The sequence below is a fragment of the Chaetodon trifascialis genome, chromosome 17 (genome assembly GCF_039877785.1).
Source record: "Chaetodon trifascialis isolate fChaTrf1 chromosome 17, fChaTrf1.hap1, whole genome shotgun sequence".
In the NCBI taxonomy this organism is placed as follows: Eukaryota; Metazoa; Chordata; class Actinopteri; order Chaetodontiformes; family Chaetodontidae; genus Chaetodon; species Chaetodon trifascialis.
Genome location: NC_092072.1, coordinates 23,389,324 through 23,416,600, shown reverse-complemented (window position 1 = coordinate 23,416,600; position 27,277 = coordinate 23,389,324). Strand labels below are relative to the sequence as shown.

General features: G+C 40.8%; 2 protein-coding genes across 2 annotated transcripts; one reads left to right on the top strand and one right to left on the bottom strand.

Moving 5' to 3' along the window:
• Nucleotides 1-254: 254 nt before the first annotated feature.
• c17h6orf136 (chromosome 17 C6orf136 homolog) lies at nucleotides 255-11,221 on the bottom strand. The gene is made up of 7 exons (XM_070985146.1): nucleotides 11,027-11,221; nucleotides 8,477-8,724; nucleotides 7,611-8,291; nucleotides 5,379-5,467; nucleotides 5,087-5,293; nucleotides 4,813-4,882; nucleotides 255-4,329 (listed from the first exon to the last, which is right to left on the bottom strand). Exons 2-7 carry the CDS (start codon nucleotides 8,573-8,575, stop codon nucleotides 4,186-4,188), a joined length of 1,290 nt encoding a protein of 429 aa, XP_070841247.1. The 5' UTR covers nucleotides 8,576-8,724; nucleotides 11,027-11,221; the 3' UTR covers nucleotides 255-4,185.
• A 5,274-nt stretch (nucleotides 11,222-16,495) lies between these two features.
• thap7 (THAP domain containing 7) lies at nucleotides 16,496-26,283 on the top strand. Its single transcript, XM_070984772.1, has 6 exons — nucleotides 16,496-16,587; nucleotides 18,279-18,410; nucleotides 18,616-18,695; nucleotides 19,703-19,840; nucleotides 19,992-20,102; nucleotides 22,776-26,283. Exons 3-6 carry the CDS (start codon nucleotides 18,616-18,618, stop codon nucleotides 24,148-24,150), a joined length of 1,704 nt encoding a protein of 567 aa, XP_070840873.1. The 5' UTR covers nucleotides 16,496-16,587; nucleotides 18,279-18,410; the 3' UTR covers nucleotides 24,151-26,283.
• Nucleotides 26,284-27,277: the final 994 nt, after the last annotated feature.

Below are 27,277 nucleotides of genomic sequence, written 5' to 3'. Positions count from 1 at the left end.
AAAAAAAAAAAAAAGAAGAGGAGCATCCTCTAGGGAGCAAATTTGTACATCAGATTTTAATATCTGTTGGGTTGAAAAGTTGTGGCAGAGGAAAGGTTTGAGAGCCACCAACGCATCACAGTTCATCCTCTGGGACCATGAATAGCAGCCGTCAGTCCTGACTATAGTTGTTCTGTTATCCTTCTCTGGACCAAAGTGGGCACACACCGACTGACATTCCATCACCATCAGTAAGTGATTCACACAAACACTAATGATTGTTAAACCAGAAGTTTATTTTATTCACACAACCAGGATTCACACAGAGTTACTGCAGCAGTACATGTGGAAATTAAGCAACACAGAACCTGACATGTCTCCCACAGAAATGACTGATAAATACACACCAGACAATGTTCATCCCCACATGGACCACAGCTACCGTTACAGCAAGCTTTATTGCTCGGTTTTAAGAAGCACTAAATATTATGGAGCCATGTCAAACGTTACGGTGAAGTCACAGCTTACGCTTGAGCACACAGTATGAGAGTATGTACAGCTAAGATTTAGGTCCAACTTCACAATCAAATTCTATGCTCAATAGAAACTGCAACCTTTGCATTTAGCATTAATGACATATTTTATACAGGTCAGGTCTTTTCCAAGGGACACATAGTTGAGTAACTCAGTCAGCAAGTGTCTAATCATTCATTTCCCACATAGCTGAGCAGCCAGAGTTAAGTTTTTGTTGGTAATACAATAATGTTTTGGGTTTTTTAAAAGCATTTCAGAAAGCAGAGCAACTCTGGTTTCCAGCCACTGAGTTACTGCTCTGCCTGGAGGAGGGCTGACTGATGGATTTCTTGTGTTGTGTCTACAAAGAATCTGCAAAGCTTGAACATGGACGTTTCTTTGTTGCTGTCCTTCTATTGATTGATTGGTTTGGGTTGGATACTCTGTGTGATCTGTATATGAATTGCTTTTACAACAGGTTTTTTTTTTCTAGTAAATTACCACAAAGACCGAAAAGACAAGAGTCTAACTTATTGATAGATGTATTACATGGTAATAATCATGTAACTTCTCAGCACAAACTAGCAGTGTGTGAAAGGTCAACATAGTGCTTCTGCCAGTAAAACAGTGGCCGGTTAAACAATTAAGTCTGGCAAAGCTCCAGATGTTCTTTTTGTCAATGAATCCCACATGCAGAGCCAAAGCCACAATGGATGTAGCTAACAAACACTGAGTGTGTATCAAAGGCTCATGTATCTTTTCTTTGTGCCACAAAGTTCCAATGATGTCCAAAAACTATGAAAAACACATCAATGAGCCGCACTCTTGCCCTCGCTGACGTGCTCCTTCATTACATGAACACACTTATTTCTGTCTTGATCCCATATTCTGTCCTGCTGGCCCAAACACTCACTGTGTGGATTAATCCAAGGCTGGAAATAGTCCCCAGCAAATGCACTTTTGGCCAGCAGATTTCTGAAGTTAAGCACTGAGCCTTTTTATTTGTGAGGTGTTTCTAAAGCACCTTACATCGTTACATCGTCAGGAGGAACCAAGTTACTGAACACTCACTAATACATTGTTCAGTTTTGGTCTGCACATGGGCTTTGTTGATAAGAAAAACAGAGAATAACATTAGCTTCATCCTGGAAGCTCTGATGCTACAGCTTCCCTACTACTGATTTCAACTAACAAGTATTCAATTTCACTAAAACTAACAGTGAGGATGCATACGTGGCACTCGAGTGACTTGCAGTGAACTATTACAGAACTTGTTTCACTCTTGTCTCAGTGTGATGCTGTTTAACATCAATTAGTAACTGCGTGTTCTGCCTTTATCTAAAGGTAACTAACAATAACCCAACAGCTCCTCTCCAGGCACCATGTTCCATTTCTTCCTGCTGTTCTTTGAGTAATAAACTCAACATCAAATCGGCATCCTGATTATACATACTGTTCATCTGATTTGACTGGTGGGAACATTCTCTAGCACATTAACTGACCACAGATTACAAAGCTGGGGTTTTCCATCTTATTGGTCTGGTTGTCGAGCTGTATTGGACATCCAGTTTTGTTGACTGTTGCTTGCAGTGCTTGACCATCTGACTTGCTCTTCGTTTAAAGCATACTAACCCCTGAACAATGTTTGAAACCCCCTCCCTCTAAGCCTGACATCTCTCTGAAACAGTCACTCGCAGAGAGGCCAAATCCTCAGAGAGCGAGTGTATTTAGTGAAATTAACTGAACCAGAGGTGGAGCCAAGACACTGCCATCATGCACATTACCTGTAAAAACAGCAATGGTTTACACAAACAGGCCCCACAGATCAACAGAAGCAGCTGAGAGGCCCAGGTCGCACCAGCCTGTGTGTATTCCTTCATTTAACTGTTCAATATTCCACATATGCAGGGGCTGCGACATGGAGGGGGCCAGGCAGGAAGAATCCACCGCTAATGACCAAAAGCCTCTGGAGTCAAAGTTTCTCTCTCATTCCACTTCAAACAGACTTATGAAGTTTCATGAAAACAGTTGATTTTCAAAATAATGCCTGATGCTGAGAAAACAAGCTTTATGTATGAGAATTTGGCTTTTGGGAAAATGTACTTTGTGATGCGTTCTTTGTTCAGCAACATAAATTATGACATGATAATCTTGCATACAATCTGCTGTGGTAACAAACACTCCAGCTTCCACGGGACCAGGCTCATGCTGGAAACCTGATCCACAAGCAGCCACTGCAATACTGAGGCGGAAGATTTCCAGGAATAATTCAGCATGTTGGGAAATGCTTTGTCACTTTCTGAGAGAAAGATGAAAAGATGGAAATCAATCTAATGTCTGTGTGAGGAGGACTCAGGAGATGGTTAGCCGAGCTTAGCATAAACACTGGAAGCAGGGGAAAGCAGTTAGCATGGCTCAGTTCAAAGGTTCATCTATAACACCTAAAGCTCACTGATCAACACGCTGGATCTTAGTGGTCTGTTTTATGTTGCTTTTTGCATAAAGACTAAACAAACTATGAAAAAAAGATACAGCATGTTAATGACAGAGCCTTAAAGGTTTTGGTAGGTGTTTCTTTTTAACCTTTTAACTTTGGACAGAGCCAGGCTAAATGTTTCCCCTGCTTACACTGTACACAAAGCTAAGCTAACCATGTCTTAAAGGGTCATTAGTGCAACTCCACTCTACATGGAGCACTGAGTACAAATGAAAAGGCAGCTAGTTTGCAGTTAGCTGGGTAGTTAGCAGGTACTGCTCAGTTACTCACAGCAGCAGCGAGGTTCAGGTTTTCTGGGGTAGAAACAAACATTTGACTGATGATGAAAAGTTTGATTTGATTTATGTCAAATTCAAGTTTATTTGGAAAGATTTAGGAGGCTCTCACTCCCGATTTCCAGATTTCATGCATCTCAAACCTCTTCAACAAAAATGCTGGGTGCAAAGTTAGCTTGACCCATACAATGACAATAAAACTGAAAAATGCAGAATTTTCCCTCAACACACAGACATAATAGTCGCACCCATCATCTCACCTAACAACAGAAAGCAAAAAAACGTATTATGAACTAAACTCTCAAGATGGATTCATGAATTGGTAGTTGCTCGTTTGGCAGCAAGCTTCATATAGCAGCACCACCTGACGTGTTGCGGCAGCAGACATTAGCATTGCATGACATGTTTTGATGCGTGTGCTAAAGACCTGCATCTTTGAGATGTCTGTCATGATGTGATGGCAGTCAACATCTGCACTGTTGATCAGTTTCATATTTGTGTTCAGATTAAAAATAGAAAAGCTTGAGTTTTAAACGATGGGTCTTCCCTTAGCAATTTGTTTTAAAATTTGAAAAATAAAATACAAACAAACAAACAAAACAGGCTGTATGTTATTCCAACAGCTGGCGGCTGACTGACATGGGATGCCTGCTGGACCAGAACAACGGAGTTCTGTGTTGATATTAACCACTTTCATTATTTCAAATAATAACTACAATAAAATTAGAAAAAGGAAAAGCAGTGGAAAGTCTTGACTTTGTATTTAATTCAGGGGCAACATTATAAGATGTTAGGATAGAGAGCTAAACTTATTTCAGTGCGTTCCTATGTTGATAATGGATGAATCTTTGCAGAGTCACAGGGACCTTGGACACACTGTTGATTCCACTGGCCGTTATTCCTCTAATCATTGTCCTGGGGTCAGTTTTTGCTCTGTCGAAGTGAAGACAGGAGGAGGGGCAGCAGGTTGAGGGCGGGTCGCTGCTCTTGCACCCCCAGTGCCACCAAAGCCCCTGCCAGGAGAGAAGTTACTCTGGGCAGCACAGGGGGCTGCGCCGGCATAATCTGCAAGCCAGAGGACAGTCAAACAGAAACCTCAGTATGATGCAAAGACAGCTGTCCTGCTAGTCATCCAGTTGACATTTTCAATGCAAACAAAGAAAATATATTGCATCAGTTGCATTAAAGTCTTCTTCCCATGGTAGTGTGGGATATTAAGTAAGTTGAACTGATAACATCTGTGTCTGTGGTCACATTCATTTCCATAACTAATGGCAATGAGAGACAAGGCTGAAAACTTGAACATTCCCTCAGTTTTTTAAGGACAACAAGTCTAAGTGTGCTTAAAAGAAGTGCCAGCTAGATTGTCTCACAGTGTCAGAAAGCCCTTTTCCAGTGGTGGTACTGCAGGATAGCTGCATCCAACAAGGCAACATGCATCGGGGAAAAAAAGGTTGGAAGCTCCTACTCTATAGCAAAAAATCCATTCTGGCCACTTTGTGAATGTCAGAAAGTACTTAATGGCATAAAACCCGATTAGCTGCTTACCTTTTCAACTTTATGACAGTGAATGAGTCCATCCCTTCCAATGTAAAACGTAGACAATGCATCAAATGATCTATAACACATGACGTACGGATTCATTTAGATAAGAAATCATTGTGACTAAAGATTTGAAAAAATACTTAACAATGAAAATCAAACATTCTATAAACTGCATATTTAATAAAACAAAAGTTTTGAAAGCGATGACTTGAATATAAAGTTCCCTTTCTTAGAATAAACCCAGTAACAAATCCAGTCTGGACGTTCTGTGCGTTACCTGTACAGGTGAGATTTGTCTTTCCGATAGAAGCGTAGCATCAGAGTGTGGAAAGGAAGGCCCCTCAACCTCCAGCGAGCCTTAACGCTCCTGTCTTCCATGTGCTTGGTGAGCTTCAGCACCTCCAGCCGAGTCTCAGCATAGTAACACAGACACAGGAAACGCCACAGGGAGACGGTGAGCCTGTACAGCACAAGGCCTCTACACCTACACACACACTGACTGTCAGGTCACACAGGAAATAAGAGAGCGGTCTGTAATGATGTAGCACCATTAACCCAAACTGATTCACCTGGTCGTGGTATTCATGAGGCCGTTGATCAATTCCACATCATTTGAGTACATGGTGTAATCATGTCTCTTCACCAACAAACCTGGAAGCTGCAAAGTAAAGACAGAAAATGAATTCCCCGGTAGTGAGGTACAGCTTTACAATGACTTACCGGTTCAGTGCTATAAGCACAACTCCAGTCTAAAGCAATGTGACCTACAGCATCAGTTTTTGCTAACAACGCAAAAAGAACTATTAGACTATTTTTAAAGAGTACAGAGCTTCATCACATGGAACAACAACGACCACCTTAATCTGAAGATGAGCAGAACCAATGAGCTTGTGATGGACTACAATGCTTTAAATATGGTCATAATCTCCCCCTCTGTTCCTGAGTTATAGCACTGAACAATGGTCAGAAAAGGGTTTTTGCAGAACATTATGATGTCACAGTGAAACTGACCTTTGACCTTTTGGATATAAAATGTCATCACTTCATCATTTTAAATGGTCAAAAATGTGTTTTGTGTGTTTAGTGTGTGTGTTTTGACCACCAATAGTTAATCAGTTCAGTGAACATTTGTGCCAAATTTGAAGAAACTCCCTCAAGATGTTTCTGAGATATCGTGCTCACGAAAATGTGACAGGCAACCCAAAACCACAATGCCTCCGCTCAGGGCTGTCACCGGGGTGAAGGCCTAAAAACTGAAAACACACCAGATGGAAAGAAGCCAATGACAGAGTAGCGAATACAGATCAAAACCCACCAGTCATGTGTGTGCAGAAGTGCAAGAGGTGAAGCACGATGGAAGGTCACGTTTAATGGTGCAGCAATTGTCAAACCAGAGGCTGCGATTCTATCACACACTTAGAAATTATTTAGAACACATTTATGAATCACATGTATTTTGAGACTCATTCATTCTTCAGAGTCTGCAAGGATTCAATGAACTAAATCTTTTAATACGTATAAAGCAGTTGTGGACAACAACTAAAATATAATAGAAATAATACCCATATTCACAGCCCCATGGTCATTTCCAGAGACTGACCTCAGCCATGGTTCAAACTCCTTGTCCTCCAATAGTTAGTCCAAAAACTTACATTTCCTGCTAGCCAGGTTCTTAAACACCCAGGCGTAAAGGGAACTTTCACGTAATGTTATCAAGCAGTCAGTCAGTGTGTCAGCGAGTGCGCTGATGGCTGTTCTTTTCAGATGACATCTATCGCATCGTACTTCACACCGAGGTAATGATTCCATTCATGCAAACTTCAGCTTGCAATTGCTTTTGATAAATATACATACACACTGAAAACAAGCGACAAAATGTAATTCCTTGCAAAATACAGTGGAAGTATTTTTAATACTTTTTACAATTGATTTATCAATTTTAAGACCGTGTGGACAGCTTGATTTCTGATGCTTATTCAAATGCGTCCCCTGGTTGTAAAATGTTTTATTAAAAACTGTTTTTAGACTTTAGATCTTCATACAAGCATGGTTCTGACTCATGTATTCTTGGCACAATGCATAATATTCAATGTCAAAAAAAATACCAATAACTCACTTCTTGCAGACATGGTATGGCCTCTTATCACTCTCATTCAAAGATGTGCAACTTTACAATTCAGCAATCCTACAGAGGCACTGTGACAGCGTGTCTCATATTGTGGAAATTTCGCATGTAGTGCCACCTAAGGTTTGGCTCTGTGCTTTTTAATGATTACTATGAAACATGTAGTATAGAGGGGATGTCAGCGTCTGCTCTACAACTGTCACACTTAACTGATTCATACAATCCTACAACTGAGTATTTGGGCTGCTGTTAGGAGAAAAAAATCTGAGATTTCTGGAATCAAAAATCTAGTTTTTTCAATATGCATTTTTTTCAACTTCTTTCTCAAAATATCCAAACTCATCCCCTATACAATGCAGTACGCCTACAGGAAAGAATATTACATGCACAGATGCATGCACGCTCACACACCCACATGCTCCATGAAATTCCATTTGATGATCAGATGAATATAGACATTGGAATTGTTAAAAAATCTTTAAAATAATGATGCCTGTGAAGTTAATAACTACAATATGTCAGCTCTGTTATGTGCATTGATTGATTGATTTCATGTTACAGGATGTTTAGATTTAGAAGTCCTCACTAGTCTGGCTCAACACCTCAGCAGTGACAGGCAGTTAAATTGCCTTGTGCAACTTCAATTCACTCATGCAGACACAGTGAGCATTCTTACCTCTATCCTCAGTCTTTCATAGATCATGGCCAGTTTCTCCTCCCCTTCACTGTCTCCGTCAGTATGCTCCTCCTCCACTCTCTCAGCATGGCTACACAGAGCAGTAGGAGGCAGCAGAGGTAGCTCCACAGGCTTGTTGTCAAGTCCATTATCCTGTCTAGATTTCAGCCTACTGTCAGGTACCGGCTCTGTGGCCGGGCAATGAAAACAATAAAACTGAGAGCCATAAACAAATGGTGCAGGACACCTCTCTGCTTCAAACAGGCTTCTGAAACAGCCATGTTGTCTCTTTACAGCCTCAGCACTGTTTCTCTTAAAGCTGTCAAAGCTGATATCATCCTCTCTGCTGCCATCCACCGTGGTAAATGGGAAGGAGAACTCAGAGGACTTGTGAGCCCCCAGAGCAAGGATCTCTCCTAGTTTATTGTGAGCGGACAGAGGGATTTCCAGCAGGGTGTGGAGCCTGTCTGACTCACCCTGTCGCACAAGCACACACACACTGAGTGACTCCTCCCAGCCCCCCTTGTAGTCACCTCCTCTCTGAGGCTGGCTGGCATGGTGAAACGGGTGGGACAGCACTGGCTGCTTAATATTCTGATATCTCAGGCTGTTGGGGGGCGCCAGGGCCCACGATGCACTGCTCAGAGGGCGTGTCTGATGTATCCACTGCCAGTCAACCACCTGGAGCAAGGAGCAATAAGAACTCGGTAAGACTAACATTCAATAGTATAAGAATTACACTTGCTCACGTACTACATTGATACTGGCATTTCATTACAATAGCAGTCTGACACTTTGAGCAATACTATCACTAATGATAGAACTCAAATGAAAATGGAAGAGTATCTTTGAATCAAGCAGATTACCTGACTGACTCTCCAGTTCTGTTTTTTGACAGGTTGCCTTCTGCCATGGCTGCAGACACAACCCACCCAGAAGGCGACGCCCCCTCTGCTCACAGCCATTTACGACAGAGACCAGGGGAACCCCAGTCACCAACTGACCATCACCAAAAGCACAGAGGAGGTCGCAAAGACACACAGAAGGTATCCTCAGGAACTTATAACTCTGGATGGTTCCCAGCTACAGCAGCAGGTTCTCTACCTCAACAAACCTGAGAGCACAGGGAGGGCAGAGCTAGTGACAGTGAACACAGAGTTTGCACCAGGGCACTGGTTAGCATTGTTAAACATCCATCAGTGCTATTCAAATGCTACTAAATGGAAATGAATTAACATTGTACCTACTAAAAATATTTATCTGCCAATGATTGGTACATTGACATATTATGGTTCTGCCATGATTAGCTGATTTTTCTAACAGATTAATGATTTCAGTCTAGTCAAATTTATCAAGTATAGTTTCTCGTCCCCAGGATTTGCTGCTTTCTTTGCATTTTATTTGACTGCATTTGTTTTTCTCTCTGAAACACTTGGACTGATTCTTGGGTGTTAAAAAAAATTCCATGAAATTTTCTAAGATAATGGTATGTCAGAGGTCGTTTACGGTGCGTTTTGTTGCCTGAGTGGCCGAAAAAATCAGTACAGTTGCAATTTGTCATGGCTACTGAGTTACCAAACAGTTGCCTATTTACACATCCACAAAGAGCAACATATCATCCATGTAGAGTCATGTTTCCACCTGGTAAATTTACATCCAATCTTCATTCACCTTTTAGCTCTGGTTTGCTCTCCTCCAACTCCCATGACAAATATCTGGTTACCATACATTTCAATCAAACTGCTGCATTAGCACAGCAGCGCGTCAGAGGGCCCTGGCAGACATTCAGCCTTTGCTGCAATTCATCATAATCCAGCAAGTCACTGCGTTGATCAATCAAATAAGTGCAAGCTTTTAGCTGTTAACCCGACAAGCACTGAGTCCATCGCTGCTATGATTATCTGATTAATCAATGATGAATACCTTTCAGATCTGGGAAATTGTGAGGGCTTTTTTCAATATTTTTTGACATTTAGAAGCAAAGTGATTAATGGAGAAAATAATCTGCAGATTGACTGATAATGAGACAAATTGGGACAGTGGTTTAAATGATCGTCAAGATAACTTTCCAAAGCTGCAGAAGTTGTAACATCATATTACAATTTTTTGTGCAGTGTTCTGTAATCTGTTAACCCTTCAGACTCATTGCTCTGTGACTCAAATCCGCTTTCCTGTACCCCATTTCACTGTCTCACCAGTAGCTGAACCAGCACGCCCAAACCAAAGCAGCCACCTATGTTGTTTTAGATGTGGGGCTGTTTTAGTTCTGAACACCTCGTAATTTTGTTGTGGGCCATTTAGTCACAGGGAAACAATGAGTTAAAAGACGCTAAAATGCTTTGATCTGAGGGGAACTGCAGAATTGCTGCTAAATCTCTGTGGCTTTGTCACTACGAGCAACACATTTCACATTTTACCCAATTATTTGATCCACTGTTCATATAATATATTTATGTGCAGCTTTCAGGAGGGAAAATGAATACTGGATTGGTACTATATTGTAAATGATATAGGAAATAAAAAGTCAAGTAAATTCAAGTTAAAAGAATTGATAGATGTGTCCCTGACTAGAGTCTTCCACTGAGCTTTTCAGAGAATATGCCAGAAGCACATGACCTGCAGCAGACCACAAGTTTATAATCAGAGACTCACAGCTAGGACTGAATTAACCAGACATGAACATCCTGCAGATGAAATGTGTTACAGGGCTGCATCCTTACAAAGTGCCATGTACAAACGTGAAAAAGAACCGTGGAGTAACTATACTAGTCTCTTGAGTAGAGGAATTCTCAGTCAATACCTTCGGGTTGATAACTTTGTTCACTTGTGAGGGGCATGTCGTGTGTGTCGTGACATTTGACAAAATAAACAATTTAGCTACAATAAGTCATACTGTCAGCCGCAATCAACATAAAAATCCACTTATAGTCGCAGTCCTAACATTATATGTGACGTCACTAAATATCCTCTGATATAATGATAGCTACTGCTGGTCATATCGAGGAATGACAACACTCGTGAATGATAACAGTGTGAATGAAGAATGATTATTTGGTGACAGAGCGAGGACACGGTATTATCATTATTGAAGTTCAAGAAAACTGCCAAGGAAAGATTATCGCTACTATTTACATTATCCTGATCCTTTTTGTCATGCCAACCACCATTTAGGTTACAGTAGAAACAGCTGCATTTTAAGTTGCTACTGGTCACTATTCAGTAGCGTTTCCGTGGATTTAGTATTTCTACAAATAGCCGGGTCATGTGGCTCGAGATATCTTCCCTTAAACGTTGACATCTTACATGCTGTTGGCTAGTGCTCGTGCTAGTGACAGTCAATGCTAGGTGCTAGCTGAACTAGCTACCGGCTAGTATTGAGCTAGCCACCGGCTTGGCAAACGTCCCTGTAATGTTACCTTTCACAGACGAAAACCCGCTGAAGTCAGTCTAGACGCTGTGGTTCTCCAGGTCAGGTGTTGTACATTAGTCACAGAGAGGTTAACGCTAGTAACAAGCTGGTAAGCATTACTTTGCTAACTTACACAAATGTCATTTCAGCCTAGTATGTCCTTGCCCGGCTACACACGCCTCACGCAGCCTGTCGTAATGCTGCCTTCACAGCTGTCGGAAATAGTGGCATTACCTCTATGTAGCACAAAACGACCCGAAAGATTGATGTAAGGCAGGGGAAGAGTACAGGAAGTGTACCCTTCATTTTCAGTCGCATCATCCACAAGCAAAATCTTATTGACTCAGATTTCTGAAAAAAGTTTTTATGGAAAATATTTTTGCTTTTTTATGACTGGTTTATAAAACAAACAGCTGTTGCAGTCCCTCATGTCTGGCCTGCTGCTGCTCCTCCTGTGGTCTTTCCTCCTTTGGAAGCCCTCTTTGGAGTGCATCTGGGTTAGGAACAGCATGCAGTTCAGGTGTCTGCAGTATAGTCTGCCTCTCCACCCTCACTCCCCTGAACCCACATTCACCTCCATAAGCCACTGTAGCAGCACCGCTGCTGGCTGTTTGTTTCAGAAACCTACCACAACAAAAAGACAACTGAATCTATGATTAAGCCTCCACGCTCCATGCTCCAACTGTCATTTTATTAATTCAGAATAAAATGGCAATTTTCTTTTCTCAAGTGAATGAATTATGCTACAGTACATGTTTTTCTGCCTGTTAAATCATAGTGGATACAGTAATGCAAGCTATTATAAAAATAAATAAGGGTACGTGTAAACATTCTTTTTTTAAATTACATTATCAAAAGGACAGACCATACTTGCCCTGTCTGCTCCGAGTGCTCAAATACACCCTGAGACAATTTTTTAGGAACTCGGTATATCCAAGTGGGACCTGGAACTATTGTTTTGTTTCCCTCATATACAAGTCTGTGCATTCCTTGCTGCCTTGGACTGCATACACTACATTGCTCTTCTTATGCATGGGTGTTTTGTCCTCAGGGTGGACAAGCTTCTGCCTCAGGGTGTTCCTGGGCTTGAAGTGCACAGGGTTTTGGTGTTTCTTGAAAATCTTCCTTAGTTTCAGATACTCCCACGATGTAAGGCATGACCATGTTGTTCTGTTTATGGTCTTTTTCTCCTCTTTCTTTTCTGTGCCTGTGTCTATTTGTGTTCTTGATGAAGGCCCAGTTTGGGTAATCACACATTCTTAGTGCTTCCCTAATGTATTTCTGCTCCTCATCCTTGCCTTGTGTCTTTGTGGGCACATTCTTCACACTGCACGTTCTGGGTTCTGATAACCCCCAGCTTGTGCTCCAGTGGGTGGTTAGCATCAAAGAGCAAATACTGATCTGTGTGTGTGTGTGGGTTTTCTGTATACTTCAGTGTTGGGGTCCTGATCCTGAGGCTCCATGTTTGCCTCCTTTCTGATGCTGACTCTCATCTCCATGAGGGTTAAAGGAGAGGAGGTGGTGGTCACCTTTTGATTCTGATTCATTGTGGTCACTTTCCTCAATTTTCAATTCAATTTTCAATTTTATTTGTATAGCGCCAAATCACAACAGAAGTTGTCTCAGGACACTTTCCATATAGAGCTGGTACAGACCAAGCTCTTTTATCTACAAAGAAACCAACAATTCCCCCATGAGCAAGCACTTGGCGACAGTGGCGAGGAAAAACTTACTTTTTCCTCCTTCTTCCTCATAAGAAGGAGTCAACATTAAGGTATCTGTCTCCTGCTTCAGTACAAGCTGCTCTCCCTCCTGGCTGCCGCAGGTTTCATCACGTTCCTCTTTAATGTGTGGAGGGTCCTGGTCCTCTTGATCCATATGGGTGTTCCTCTCCTGAATACGAAGCTGCTGGTCTGTGAATGCATCCTCCTCTCTGGAGGGACAGAGAATGAAAGCAATATGTTACTAATGTGTTGGTAAAGAAAGAACTGCAGACATGCATGCAAATATGGACAAACCTATCATGTTTAACTTCATGTACTGTTTACTTCTGTTGGATGTCACACTAAAGTTCTGGCGGGCAGTGCAGAAGCTTTTCAGTCTGCTTTCAACTGGTCGCATGTTTGATCTCTTAGCACTCTTCTTCTGATGACATTGCAGCAGTCTTCTTCTTCTTCTTCTACTTCTTCTGCTTCTTCTTTTTGTTGAGTTTTATGTCAATTGGCATCGATAGGAATCGCATTACCACCACCCACTACATTATAACAGCTTCACTGTGAGAGCTATTCACAGTGTCCATCCAAACTGGTCCCATTCATGACATTGTAAATTCTATAAGACAGACCCAGTTGTCTGAGTTGGTGTAAATCCTCAAATATGTCCACAATGTTCTACAATCTCCCGGCAGCGTCCAGCACCATCTTACTCCTTTCTAACTTGCCCTGTATTTCAACAGCATTATTGATAACCACGGCAATAAATGCCAAGAATCCACATATTCTGAACAGATCCATTCCTTTTCTGCTGCAATTCCTTTTTAACTGCTACTATTTTGTCATTTCTCTCTCATGACCAGTGTTGGACAAGTGACTTTGAAAATAAAGTCCACATTACTAGATACTTTAAATTTGAACGTAATAGTTTGTATATTCTAAAATGCAAATGTTGCTTCAGAAAAATTAATTGTTTGTATAATATCTGTTCAGAGCATGTGGATAAATGTTATGAATGTTACAAATTTTTATTTACTTTGTCGAATGTCAACAGAGGATTAAAATTACTAGCTGGTTTAGGAACATCACTATTACTGAAGTCTTATCAATAATGAGACTCTCAACACTGTTTCCTGCTCTGATCTTATTTAATTTCAGGAATTCTTGGACATTTTGCTGAGGTGCAGGCATTTTGCTTGTTCTTCATCTTCTTTGCACTCCTCTTCACTGTTCTTTCCCACATATCCTTCATCTTCTGAGTCCTCTACAAACTGCAGCAACATGTTCATATCTATGACAGTGGAAACATGTGAGCACCTTTCTCATATAGCCTCACCTTGTAACACACATATTCAAGGTGTACTCTGTTAACTTTCCTTCAAAAGTGAAGTGCAGAGTTAATGTCCTCCCTCTCCATATGTCAGAATCTTGTCAGTCTTTGTGTTTCACACACACCTGCACTGTCCTGAAATGACTTGACCTCTACTGACACTGGCACACCCCTTATCACTCTCTTCTTCCTTGCTTTCTGATCCAGTGGGACACAAGTCACACAGCTGCAACCTCCAAATGACCAATCTTCAAAGCTCTATCTCTTTGATGCTTTGATACACATTCAATGATAATCATCCCACTGAGTGAGCATTTCCAAGTTTTCCTCCTACAAGTTTTCCAACCACGTGGATCGTTGAAAATCGCACCTGTTTGTGTCACCATCATCCTCCGCTCAAGACTCTGACTGGAAACTACTAAATACTGCTAAAAGCGCCTGTTGAATTCTTGCCGTGTTGTTTCATGGCTATATAAACAAGGACAACCTGGTGAAAAACACTAGGCTGCTTCATTACCAGCACTGGAATATAAATAACTACATTTGCCATTCTCAAATGCATTCATCTTTGCAATGAGGATTTATGCACCACAACCGTTAGACAATATCCCTCTCTATGTAACTGTCCACAGACTATTCTTGCTGACACAGTCTGATCATGTCCTGCATCTCAGTCACCACCAATTGGAGGTGTGATACTGCTTAAATGAAGGGCCAAGCATACATTGTATTGGTAATCAAATATTTTTTTGTAAAATCTCTTTAATCTAAATGCAGGAGCAATGGGAACTCATGGGTTAAAGCAGTTGCTTGTTCATGCTTTAGCTGATCTGTCATACAACAAACATCTGTTGAAGTATTCAGACCCTTTACTTTTGTGAAAATATTAATAATATCATATGAAAATACTCCATGACAAGTAAAAGTCCTGTACTGAAAATTGTCCTTAATCAATCACTCACTATGCTAATGCAGAAAAATGGTCCTGATGAATGTTATGCAATATTTTCCTCTGAATTGTAGTTAAAATATAAAGTAACATACAATGGAAATACTCATGTAAAGAACAAGTACCTCAACTAAAGTACAGTACCTGACTAAACATATTTAGTTACATTTTACTACTGAAGAATAAACATTTGAAATCTTACATAGGTGCCATTTATCTTTAAGAAATGACTGAAACACAAACAATGATATCAAACATTTTTTTAATAACTTGATAAATATGTAAACATTCAAAATAAAGTATTTGCAAATGACCCAAAGAAATTAATTGTCTTCGAAACGCTTTCAGAATCCATGACAATTAATGGAATCCACCAGCTTCAACCATATGCGTCAATTTGATCACAACTGAAACGTCAATTTTTCATCAATATACTCATTGAGATTACCAGACTCCCTTAAAAAATCTGTTTTATTGTTTAATTAACATCATAAACTTTATGAAAAGCCATTTAAAGAATGTTCTTAATGATATGCGCCTTCCTGCAAAGACACTGATGTTATAAGCTACATTAGGTTATTTCTATATTTCTATAAAAGACATGTAGGCTACTGCATGTGTACATAAATGATATGCCTTTTTAAAAGCACATGAAGTCTGCCACACTCGCCATACAGTTTTTTCTTGCACTAAATTTTTCTTGTGAATTGTGAACAGTGGTATTTGTATGCTATTGTGATATCAAGCACTGACACGCAAAACTGAAGTAAAGTGAAGTAAAATGGTCATATGACAGCTGTTTGTTCATTCATATAGTAGACATAACAATAAAAACTCTAAGCTGCAGTAAAAACTCAGTGAGAAATACAAAGAAGATGGCTACAGACATTTTAAGTAATTATCAACGCTTTGCTTGACACACATTTAGTATCAACTACTGTCAGTGACAGCAGTGTTGTCACTTATAGTCCAGTGGTCTATATTACCTTTAATACTAATGACACCTGTTCAGATTCTAGTCACCTGTTGTAAACTTTGATGTTTTAAGTCTGTTATGTGTACTTTATGTAGGACCCTAAGGACAAAATCTGGATGAATGTTGGCAGCAGTGACACACTATATAACAGGACACACAGCAAACCATAGACAATGAAACATGTTATTACAATACATTTTACACTGAGGTATGAAAACATTTCACCAGAGGAGCTTGCCACTCAAATGGCTGGTGTAGTATTTGAAAGCAATGTTGAATCCCAACTTTAGTCCACTTAGTCCATCTCATGGGACAACAGAGCAATAACAATTACTATTATTATTATTATTATTATTATTATTAATAGTAATGAGACTGCGTCTTGTAGTTCAACATATATTGATAAGATTGGTCTCTCATATTCAAATGCATCTTAATGTCTTAAAGGCCTCTTAACATGTTGCTCCTTCCAGTCAGATGCATGTTTAAATAAAGTTTTATTCACACACACTAAAAAAAATGGAGGACAAGTTGGAGGAGGAAGAAGGTGATTGAAGAGAAGATCAGCCATCTTCGTAAGGTCGAAATCTAAAGCGCTATGGTAATATTTTTAGTGTGTTTAAATCATTATTTGCTCCAGTGTTTTCCGGCGTGTAACTGTAACGCAAAGCTGGAACCGGCGCCATGGCCGTGACGTTTACGTCGGTTAGCATGTTACTAGCTCCAAGCTAACAGTCACAGTGTGGATCTCTGTGTGACTCAATTTAGCGGCGCAAAGTTCGGCAGCAGCAGGAATACGATGACAGTCGCTGCATGACAAGTCTTCTGTAGTTCACTGCATTCTGTCAAAAGCGAATGCGCGTAAATTGGTACAGCTCGTATTTTAAAATCCAGTCGTGACGAGGAGGCACCGGGAGTCACTTGCAGCGGTAACGTTATTTATCCGCTGGAACCACCGGCGACCACAGCGGTGTGCTAAACCAGAGCCTCCATGGCTCATGGAGAGTCCAGATATTTACGTCGGTTTTCTTTACGTAACACAACACACTGTTCCGATTTAAGGACGCAGTGAAATGTCAATTTTTTTTTATTTTTTTTTTTAACGCTGACATAAAGAGAAATATACATACAAGCCAACAAATGACGGTGCAACAAACAAATAGAATCAAGACTCTAAACGAGAAATAATTAAGTGAATTATGAGAAGTGAAAAGTGTTATGTAATGTTGTTTATTTCAGAAGTATAACGTAGCGTTTTTTGTTTTGAAACTAAAAATAGATTTGCACTTTTGATTTCATCATGATGAGAAGCAAGTGAATTATTTATAAAGATAATCGTCATCGTCTTCTGAAATGTTGCAACTAATGATTATTTTCATTATCGGTAAATCTGCCAATCCACTGACATTGTAGCCATTGCCACTGTCTGCATATTTATATTTGAAGGAAAGAGAATAATCAAATTCTAATAATGTTCTTTTATTAATAAATGTTACCAGTTCCTGACCATGAGCCTGTAAACTTCTAGCATGCCTACATCTATCGACCTCTGTCTGTCCCCACAGGACTCCGTGCATTCCTCTCTGAAATGTACTGATTCCTGATTCCTTCCTGCCCCAGAACCTTCTGGAGATTTTTTGCCCTCATCATTGTCTCTCAGCCCTGACATGCACTACACAGACAGACATGCTGCATGTGGACGGGCCTGTCCGATCATTCACAAAGCCAGCTCCATAAACTTGTTTCTTTGTCATATGTGATGATTAATGAAATATCTGGGATTTGGACTGCTTTTGGTACAAAACAAGATATCTGAAGACTTCACTTTGGCTCTAGAACTGTGATTTTTTTAAATGTATTTTTTTTTACATTTTATCGACTGAATGATTAAGAAAACAATCAGCAGATTATTCAATAATGAAATAATACACAGCCCTTCAGTCACAATTGTCTTTTATATAATTTCACGTTCACCAAAAACAACTCGACTGTTCCCCTGGCCCTCGGTTCCATATCTAAACACATTCTTTACTGATGTGAAGTAGCTTTTGATCTCAGCAGCAACACATGTATGCATTTGACTGACTAAATGTAGTTTTGTATTAAGTTCATCTGGTGATTTTGATTTGGTAGCTTTCAGCTCGAGCTGAAATGAGTCAATAATTCATTAGTCCGTTGATACAAACCTCTCAAAATGATTGATGAACTCAGAACTGGCTGATCAACTGCCATTGATCAGCAACAGCTATGGCCATAAAATGTGACTTATTGCACTTTTAATAACCCCTTCAGAAATGAAACCCACGGCTTGCACACCTGCACAATGTGGTTCAAAGCATCAAACTGCTGACCTGCGCTGATCCAGGGCAGCCTGTGCAGAGGCTGTGTGCGAGGGTATGGTCCAGTGCAGACTACTACTACAAGGTATGCTCCTGTCTATTAGCTGTTTTGTACAGTTGATGGTATTAAAAAGTTAAATGTTAAATCTGACTAAAGTCCAACTCATCCAGCAGGATGTTTTCTGTTCAGAGTGACTTCTTCTCATGCTTGAATCAACTACAGGTGTTATTGATACTTGGCAAAACATAAAACTGGCTCCTTATTTTTTGCATCTCTGTTTCTCTTTCAGATGCCAAGACATTGCTCAGCAGGCGGGTGCAAATCTCGGGACAATCGTGAGACTCGTAATGCTGGTATCACCTTCCACAAGTGAGCATTTGACTCATTTTGTAGAGCATCTGGGTCATATGTGTCTAAGTTTTTAAAATGTGCTGGTTTCTGTTGTTCCATCTCTATTGTATTCAATATTTACAGCACTGTGATAGCAGTGTTTCTTGCACAATGTCAGGTCTTTGACTGATTAACTTTTTGTTTTGTGATGCATGTAGTTGGTGATTAGCCGTTTTCAACTGGTGCTGAAATAATAATCCAGTCTGATCATGATAATGATAATAAGTGTGATATGATTAGTCCTGTATGATTGATGCATCATGTTGGATAAGCAGTTTGCTGAGGTCAGCCAAAAATCAACTAATACATCTTCCAGCAACTCTTGAGCTTTACATGTTTATTTAACGTGCAGACATATTAAAAAAAAGAAATTGATTTGTTGGAAACAGCTCAGGATTAGAGCTGTTTCTTCAGCAACTAGCATCATATACATTAAAAACTCAAAGCTGCCATTTGCTGCAATATGAACCCATCCAGGCTAGAAAACATCAACTATTTTCTTTCAACTTTTATTGAACATTTCTGACAAGACTTTGTGTTTTTGCTTTTGTATTTGATATTTAGAGGTATGCTAAATAGAAGGCCAACAATACATGAGGCCGTTTTGAGTTAAAAACACAACAGAGCGGATTATTATGACCACAGGGAACACGCTGTACATGTGCTGCCATCTTAAAAAGGTGCCTGTAGAAATTGTTACAGTTCAGACCCAGCACTGGATTTGTTGGTGAACTCAGTACACCATGCTCACTGGAGAGCGTGCTCCCACACTCGATACAAATACATCAAAACAGAACACTATATGTTGTTCAACGCCTTGTCTTGGATGTTCTTTGTAGTTTTTATGTTCTGAAATGTCTCCCTATGTAACTTGAATTTGGCAATTGAAGTGATCCATTAAAGGGAAGTGAGGACAACATCAAAGGGACAAAATGCTGTTCATATATTGAAATTGATCAATAATAACTTGTCATTGTGATGGGCAGATTACCAAAAGGAGAAACTCGAAGGAACCTTTGGATCACCAACTCCCACCGTGCAGACTCCTGGGATCCTCAGACTGACTTTGTCTACTTCTGCTCCAGACACTTCACCCCAGAGAGTTTTGAGCTGACTGGATGCAGGTAGGCCCACTCAGTCAGGACATGAAGAGATGACAGACATCAGCAGTGTAACTCTCAATTTTCTGTTATTCACAACTTGTGCAAAATATGAGTCTACTGCTGATGGTGATCAGATAGCAGCCTGAAATGTAGTTGGCCTTTTCACTCACAGTGGGATCAGAAGACTAAAGGAAGATGCGTTTCCTACAGTATTTGATTCCTCTTTGGCAACCAAATGCAAAAGACCAGGAACACTGCAGAAACAAGAAGGCATTCCTGTCAGGTAAACACCACTGACACAGCCTGAGTCTGATTTTTTTCAGTGCAAACGAGAGATGTCTGCAATTACCTTACACCAAACAGCAGTTCAGAGGGCTCTTAAGACAGGACATAAAAGATTCTCAGCCTGTAAAATGCCGTTGACATGATTTCATATCCATGCTGTTACTGTATACAGCTCCCAGTTCCAGCATTACTGACTTTATTTTAGCCTCAAAGCAGTCTGCAAAACAATAGATCCAATTTTATTTTCCTTTTATGATAATGTTTGTTTGTAAATTCAAATGTGGCTAATACATTCTTGATATAGCACTTTTCTTAATGAAGTTACAAAGTGCTTCACAGAGAAAAGAATATTCAACAGAATTGTTTTTGGTTGACTTAAGAAACACATATTTCCCTAAATGTCACCAGCACCATACATGCAGCTAATATATACCTCTCATTTCTAAAAATATCAGCAAGATCACTGCAGGGCATTCATCAGTGAAGCTGCAGCTATCATTGTACCCATAAATGAAAAAGAATGATTTTGGTATTCTCTCCAACAAAAGCTTCATATTCGTGCACCTGTACAGCAGTGTTGAACAAGTTCCTTTCCAAAGGCAATACGTTACATCAGTGTTGGGAAAGTTCACTTTCTACATGAGCTAGTTCAGAGTTCAGTTCACAAATTTTAAAATGAACTAGTTCAGTTCATAGTTCATAATTCAAAATTTTGAACTAAGTTCACCGTTCCAAAAATTGAAGTTCATAGTTCTTTTTTCCCATTTGTTGCTGCGAGCTATTATTTTTCGAAATTATTGCCACATCCCATATAGAACCACAGACAGCAATTATTTTATCAGTTTTAACATGTAACTATGCGTCAGATTTCATCTTCATATCCAGTTTTGAATCCTTATCAAACCAGGGTTTATATTAGCATTGAGGGGACAGCATTTCCCCATTGCTGCTTTAACGCTTTGTTGCTGTCCATTCAATCCACACTAGTAACAGCTGCAGCTTTCACTCCATGTGACTGAAGTGCAGATTTTCTTTTTGAAAGCTGGCGGGAAAAGTTTGCACAGAAATGTAAGATTTTTCCCACCCTCACCAACCTTGTCATAAAGCTCGTTTAAATGATCATACCACGCCTCCTTGCTGCTTTGTCGCCTACATGCTGCTTTTTGTTCTGATGACGCATGCGGTGATGTGACACTGGTGGCTGGTGTTGCCAGATTGAGTGTTTTTTCCGCTACATATTAAGGCCTGTTTACGGTGTGTTTTAGCCGGGTTTTCGCCTGGAGGGCTCTATAGAAATCTGGCACCCTATTGAACGAAGTTAAACTGAGAGAGCGTGCCATTCACAGACACCAGAATGAACGAGTTCACGATAACGTTCATCAGGCAGTAATACAGTACGTTCAGTTTACATTCACCCAAAATATGAACGAGTTCATGAACTATCGTTCAATGAATGTGTTCAGGCACAACACTGCGTTACATATTACTTTCATTTGAAGGTAATAAGTTAAGCACTACTTTCAGGTTGCTTTCACCAAAATAACTGTATGGTAATATTATGGTTTGTAATAGAAAACCTTGTCCACTATAGCCTTGGCATAACCTGGTCTCTATGGAAATATTACCTTGTTTTGTTTAAACAGGAATTTTACTGATGACCTTTGTCAGACCTGTTTTTCCTTCTTCATGCAACAGATATGCTCTCATTTGAATCTATGCAGCTATGCTGCAGGCTCACATTTCAGCTGTTATGGGCGTAACTGCGACCTGGAGCATTCATGTACGCTAAATGCAAATGCTGATGTCCAATAAAAACACACTGAATAAATACATTTTACATTTTGCAACCTAGGCGGAGCAGAGTGCGACACACACACACACACACACACACACACACACACACACACACACACACACACACACACACACACACACACACACACACACTTTGCACTTCTATCTTTGCAAGGACACTCATTGACATAATGCATTCCCAAGCTCCTTACCTTAATTTCAACCATCACAGCTAAATACTGAAGCCCAACCCTTACTCTAACCATAACCTAAAATTAGTACATTTAAAGAAAATTAACAAACCTGAGGAGAACTACCTCATTAATTACATTAACATGGCCTATTAAATAAAGAGGAACGAGTTTTCATTTATCCATCAGAATTTTATCCTTACAAATCAAATCCAAGTAATTAAGTTTAAGAAGAAGCTTTGGCTTTCTGGTTATATTAATCCCTAAATACACAAAATGAGTAATGGAAATTCTAATGTGTTCATTATCAAGATAGTCAGAGTTGAGGCCATCAGACAGAGGCATGAACAAGCTTTTTTCCAGTTAACAGTAAACCCAGAAAGCTGCTCAAAATGTTTGTCAGATCAAGGTGGGGAGAGAGAAAGAGGGATGTCCTTACATCTGACAGTCAGGATCACATCATCTGCATACAGGCCACGGGTACAGTCAGATGTCCCACACCTTATTCCAGTTATTTGGGAACTGTCTCTGAAATTGATTCACTATGTGGGCACAAGAAAGGACAGCAACAGAATATACTCAAAAGACGTTACGACATTGTCCACACATGATGGACACACACCCATTTGTATGTGTGAATGAAATCTAATGCAACAGACATTTCTGACTTTATCTTTTTTCTGTAGAAAGAATTCCTGCTCAGGCAAGCAGGAGAACACTCAGCAGACAGACAAATGTCAGCCTTCAGAAGAACCCTCAGATCAGACGTCAGTGGCAACAGCTGAGGTGACTGATGAAAACATACCTGCATCTTCTCAAGAGCCTTCAGGGGTGGAGCATCAAGAACATAGTCCTTCACCACCAGCACTGACTCGTCCCCTCTCCCCATCATGTTACATGAGACGCCTGCCCCCGCCTGCAGGTTTCTACCTGTCCAAGGAACACAACTATGCTCAGCTCTGCCCCCTGTTGTGGAGGAGACGTTACAACCAGGCTATTGACTGCTTAGAGAAGGCCTTGCGACAGCTGCATGCAGCCAGGCGGAGGGAGAACCGTCTGCGGAGCACTGTTCTGAGGCTCCGTGATAAACGGCTGAAGCAGGCTCTGCTGGTGTCACAAGACGGTTGTAAAAACAGGGGGAGCTGGACACCAGGGGGGGAGAGGAAACGAAGCAAAGGAGGCTGTAGCCATGAGGAGAGTGAGACTGATACTAAATCTGAGGATATAGGGGTATTTGAGGACAGATGTGTGGATCAAATGGAGTTGGGGGGTCGTTTTCTTCCAGACACCAACAGCTGGTTGGAGGAAGAGAAGGGATACTGCTTTTATTGTGGAAGAGGACAGATACAAGTTGGTGGTCAGGTATCACGCAGAGTTTCAAAGACTGGGAAAGATGCCCAGTCTACAGTTCACGAGGACTCTCTGAAGATTCAGAGTATTGAAACCAGCACTTGTAGCAGAGCTGAAATTGCCAAAGACATAAAGATAATCAGGTTGGAAAGACCACCTGGGAACAGTGTAGAAACCAGTGACTCAAATGTAAAAAGTTCAGAAATCTTGCTCCAAACTCAAGGTCTTCAACGTGTGATCCCTGCCGGGGTGTCTCTGACTGATGTTCATGAACAGGCTTTGCAGTTTGTAGGCTCTGAGCAGAAGCTGCTTCTCTCGGACATGTGTGAAGGGGAGACTGAAGCTGTGGGACAGCAGCATGACCTGGACCTGCAGCAGCTGTTCTGGATACAGGACAGTGCTGACGGACAAGTCATTCTGGTGCCTGTCCCTGCTGAAGACAGATTACAAAGCATTCTCAAGATGGACGGAGTCGTGGATGAAGCACAGAACATATTTGTGTCAGAAGTTGATCTGAAAGGAGACACAGGACATATGACAGAGAACAGTGGAGGTCTGTCCATAGTGGAAAGAGCCTGTGATGGTGAACACAGTGACCAGCATTCTGTTATCAACACGACATCGGTGGAAATGAGAGAAGATGTGAGGGAGAAACTTAAAGAACACCTAGAGGGATTTCAGCTTCAGCTGAGCACTGAGTTTCTAAACTGACAGGATGCTTTGAATGAGCACAACAAGTTTGTTTTGTTACTTCAGCCTCAATAAGTGAAAGGTTCATGTGTGCGAGCCTTCTGTCAGGCTAGTTGAATGTGCTGTAATATGTGCTGATCTAGATGTGACAGCACTTAAGAATCAACTCAGTAAGCAGTCAAATATGGTGCTGTTGTAGAGCAACAAATCTTTTTTTAGAATTTTCAAAGACAAATTTGAGTCTTGGTCACTTTAGTAGGTGGAGATCATTTTGTGCAGAGCCAAACCCACAGCGAATGTATCCCACTGACAACTAGTGTGTATGTATCAAAGCCTGATGCATCATCTTCATCTGTGCCATAGAACTCCATTGTTGTCCAGAAACTGTTAAAACTCATCAGTGAGCCACACTGTTGCACAAGGTGACATGTTCCTTCATTACCTTGATGCAGTGTATGTGGGATTGACTCAATCACTGTTTTGAAACACTCACTAAAGCATCTAAATGGATTACTCCGCCTCTGAAAATAGTCCATCAAAAATGCATTCTTTCCTCCTGCTTGAGTAGGATTTGTTAAAGCTGCAATAGGTAACTTGTGTAAAAGTATTTTTTTTGTCATATTTGCTAAAACTGTCCCTATGCCCAGACAGCAGTACATGAAACATGTAATCTGTAAAAAAACAAACAAACAAAAAACGGCTCCATTGGTCCCACTACTGCTCCTACTGCAGTTTGCAAGAATCCACTGAGCCCGACACAAAACAACCAATCAGAGCCAGAGGAGCGTCTGAGGGAGTGTCTGACATCTGTCAATCACTACTCACACATGCTGCAAACCGCACCCTCCCTCTGTGAGTGGCGTCAGGAGGCTAGTGAAAGCTATGGCAGAGCAACAGCTACCCGCAAAGGACAAACTGTCCATACCGCCGCTGCCAACAACAGCATATACGGCTAAGACAACAAATAACCATAAAGCTAATATGGTGATTGTTACAGTAACACTCCGCAGCGCATACAGTATGTTAATGATGTACAGTAGCAGCTGGGCAGAGTTACGTGAGGATTTTCCTCGGTCAAATAATATTTCAGGACTCAAGGTGCAGAGCAAAGACAGAGACAATGTCACAAAACACAAACTAGATTTCTTTACAAAAAGGAGGAACAAAAGACACACTCAAACTGAGTGGAGATAACGACAAATGAAACACCACACTGGAGACTAAGGCAGGAACAAAAGGTGCACTAAAACTGAGTGGGGATAACCAAAAACACCACGCTGGAACTGAGGCTGATAGGCACACGGAGCGGGACTGAGCACACTGAAAGAAAGAGCAGAACAAAGCATAAGTCCAAAAGGGCAACACAAAAATCCACTGGAGAAGTTCCAGGACAAAACACCAGGGCAGAACGACAAAAGGCTTTTCTTGGGAGTACTCACACTGAGATAGGACGTACACAAGGTTGAGATCAGGACAAACTGGCAACCACTAGACCAGAGAGCTTCCCTTAAATGCTGCCAGCAATCAGCTCCAACACGCCTCAGGTGTGCAGGTAATTGGGTCGCCACGGTGCATGGGGAAAGGACCGCCCATTCTCAGACAGACAGGGGAGACAGACCAACAGACAAATAACACTAGGGAAAAATTAAGGAAAGAAACACTGGGAAAAGACACATCCTAACAAGTTAGCTTGTTTCCAATGCTAAGGCTAACGTTACTGGTTGTCACGGCAGCCGCGCAGACGCCACAGGGAGGAGGGGCCTGGAGGCAGGGCATGAGTGCAGTGGAGAGGGAGGGGGAGTGACGTGGAACTTGTGTTGGTTCAAATCTTCAGGCTAAGTCTGCTCTCTTCTCCATCTTACCTGCTGCAGCTTTAACAACCACGGTGACCAATTTTAAGAAATCTGAGTGTTGTTCAAAAATTATACTGTTTATTTGTGAGGTGCTTTAAAGATTTATACCTTCACTAGGAATCAGTGAACCTGAAGATGAGATCCACAAACAGGGTAGGAAAATCACTAAGTATTGACACACACTAACAGCTTTTGGGCTTTTCATGGGATTTGTTGACAGGAAATACAGAATAACACCAGAATGATCCTCTAATGAAAAAACATTCAAGATGCAGTTTGTAAAAGAATAAAATGAAAGTTAATCTCTGACATTTGTGATTGGTCAGTTCTTTTTTTCTGCTCCCCTCTGACTTTCTGACTCAGAAAAACTTGTGGCTGTAATACTGGTCCACTTAAAGTTTTTGCAATGATCCACTATGAACCTTCTATTTGATGCACTGAAGGAAAACATGTGCTCACACCAAATAGTTGCAGATGACTAGAATTCAACTGCTGAGTGACAGCTGTCAGATGTCATGGAATGAATACATCTTGGGTTTTTCTCTCGTTTCTGCATGTTTGTCTTTTTTTTTTTTTTTTTGCATCAATTACCTTAAATAAAAGTTTCTTATACACTTCTTATATGCTTAACTCATGCTCTATGGAAAGTCTGAACAGATAATTCATTCAGCAAGTAAACAAATCAGATTTGCTATTGACACCATAACTTGTTACAGACTGAAAGGGAGTATGTCCATCTTTTGACACGTGGACTGGATCATACTGAGTGTTGACGATGTGAAGCACCTGTTGGTTTCATCAGGTATGAATACATGTGAAAGGGTGATGCTGTTTACTCAGCATGCATTACTCTGGAAGATCACCGCCTGACCAACGGTGACGAAGAAGGATGGGTCCCCGGGCGCGGGCACCAGCATCGGCTGGCAGCCCACCGCTCCTGGTCTGCCGCGGAGGAACGACGGACCGAGGATGGGTCAAACGCGGAAAAAATAATTTCACATAAAAGCATGGCGTGTGTACAGTCTCCTCCTCCCTGTAGCATGTGTGTGCTGTGATTAATAAAGTAAATCTTAATCTTAATCTTAAGGCCCTCAGTGTTCTACATTTGTGGATTCTGAACTGTCTTGTGTCAAATCACATTGCATCACATCCTCAAAATCATCCTTACAAAATCATTTTTTATCATTGCACATGAGCTGTCTGAAAAGTGTCTTGTTGAAAGGATCTTTTGTTCTGGGACCTGAATGAACTGAGCTGTAGCCTCCCTCCAAGGAAATGCTTTGCTCATAATATAA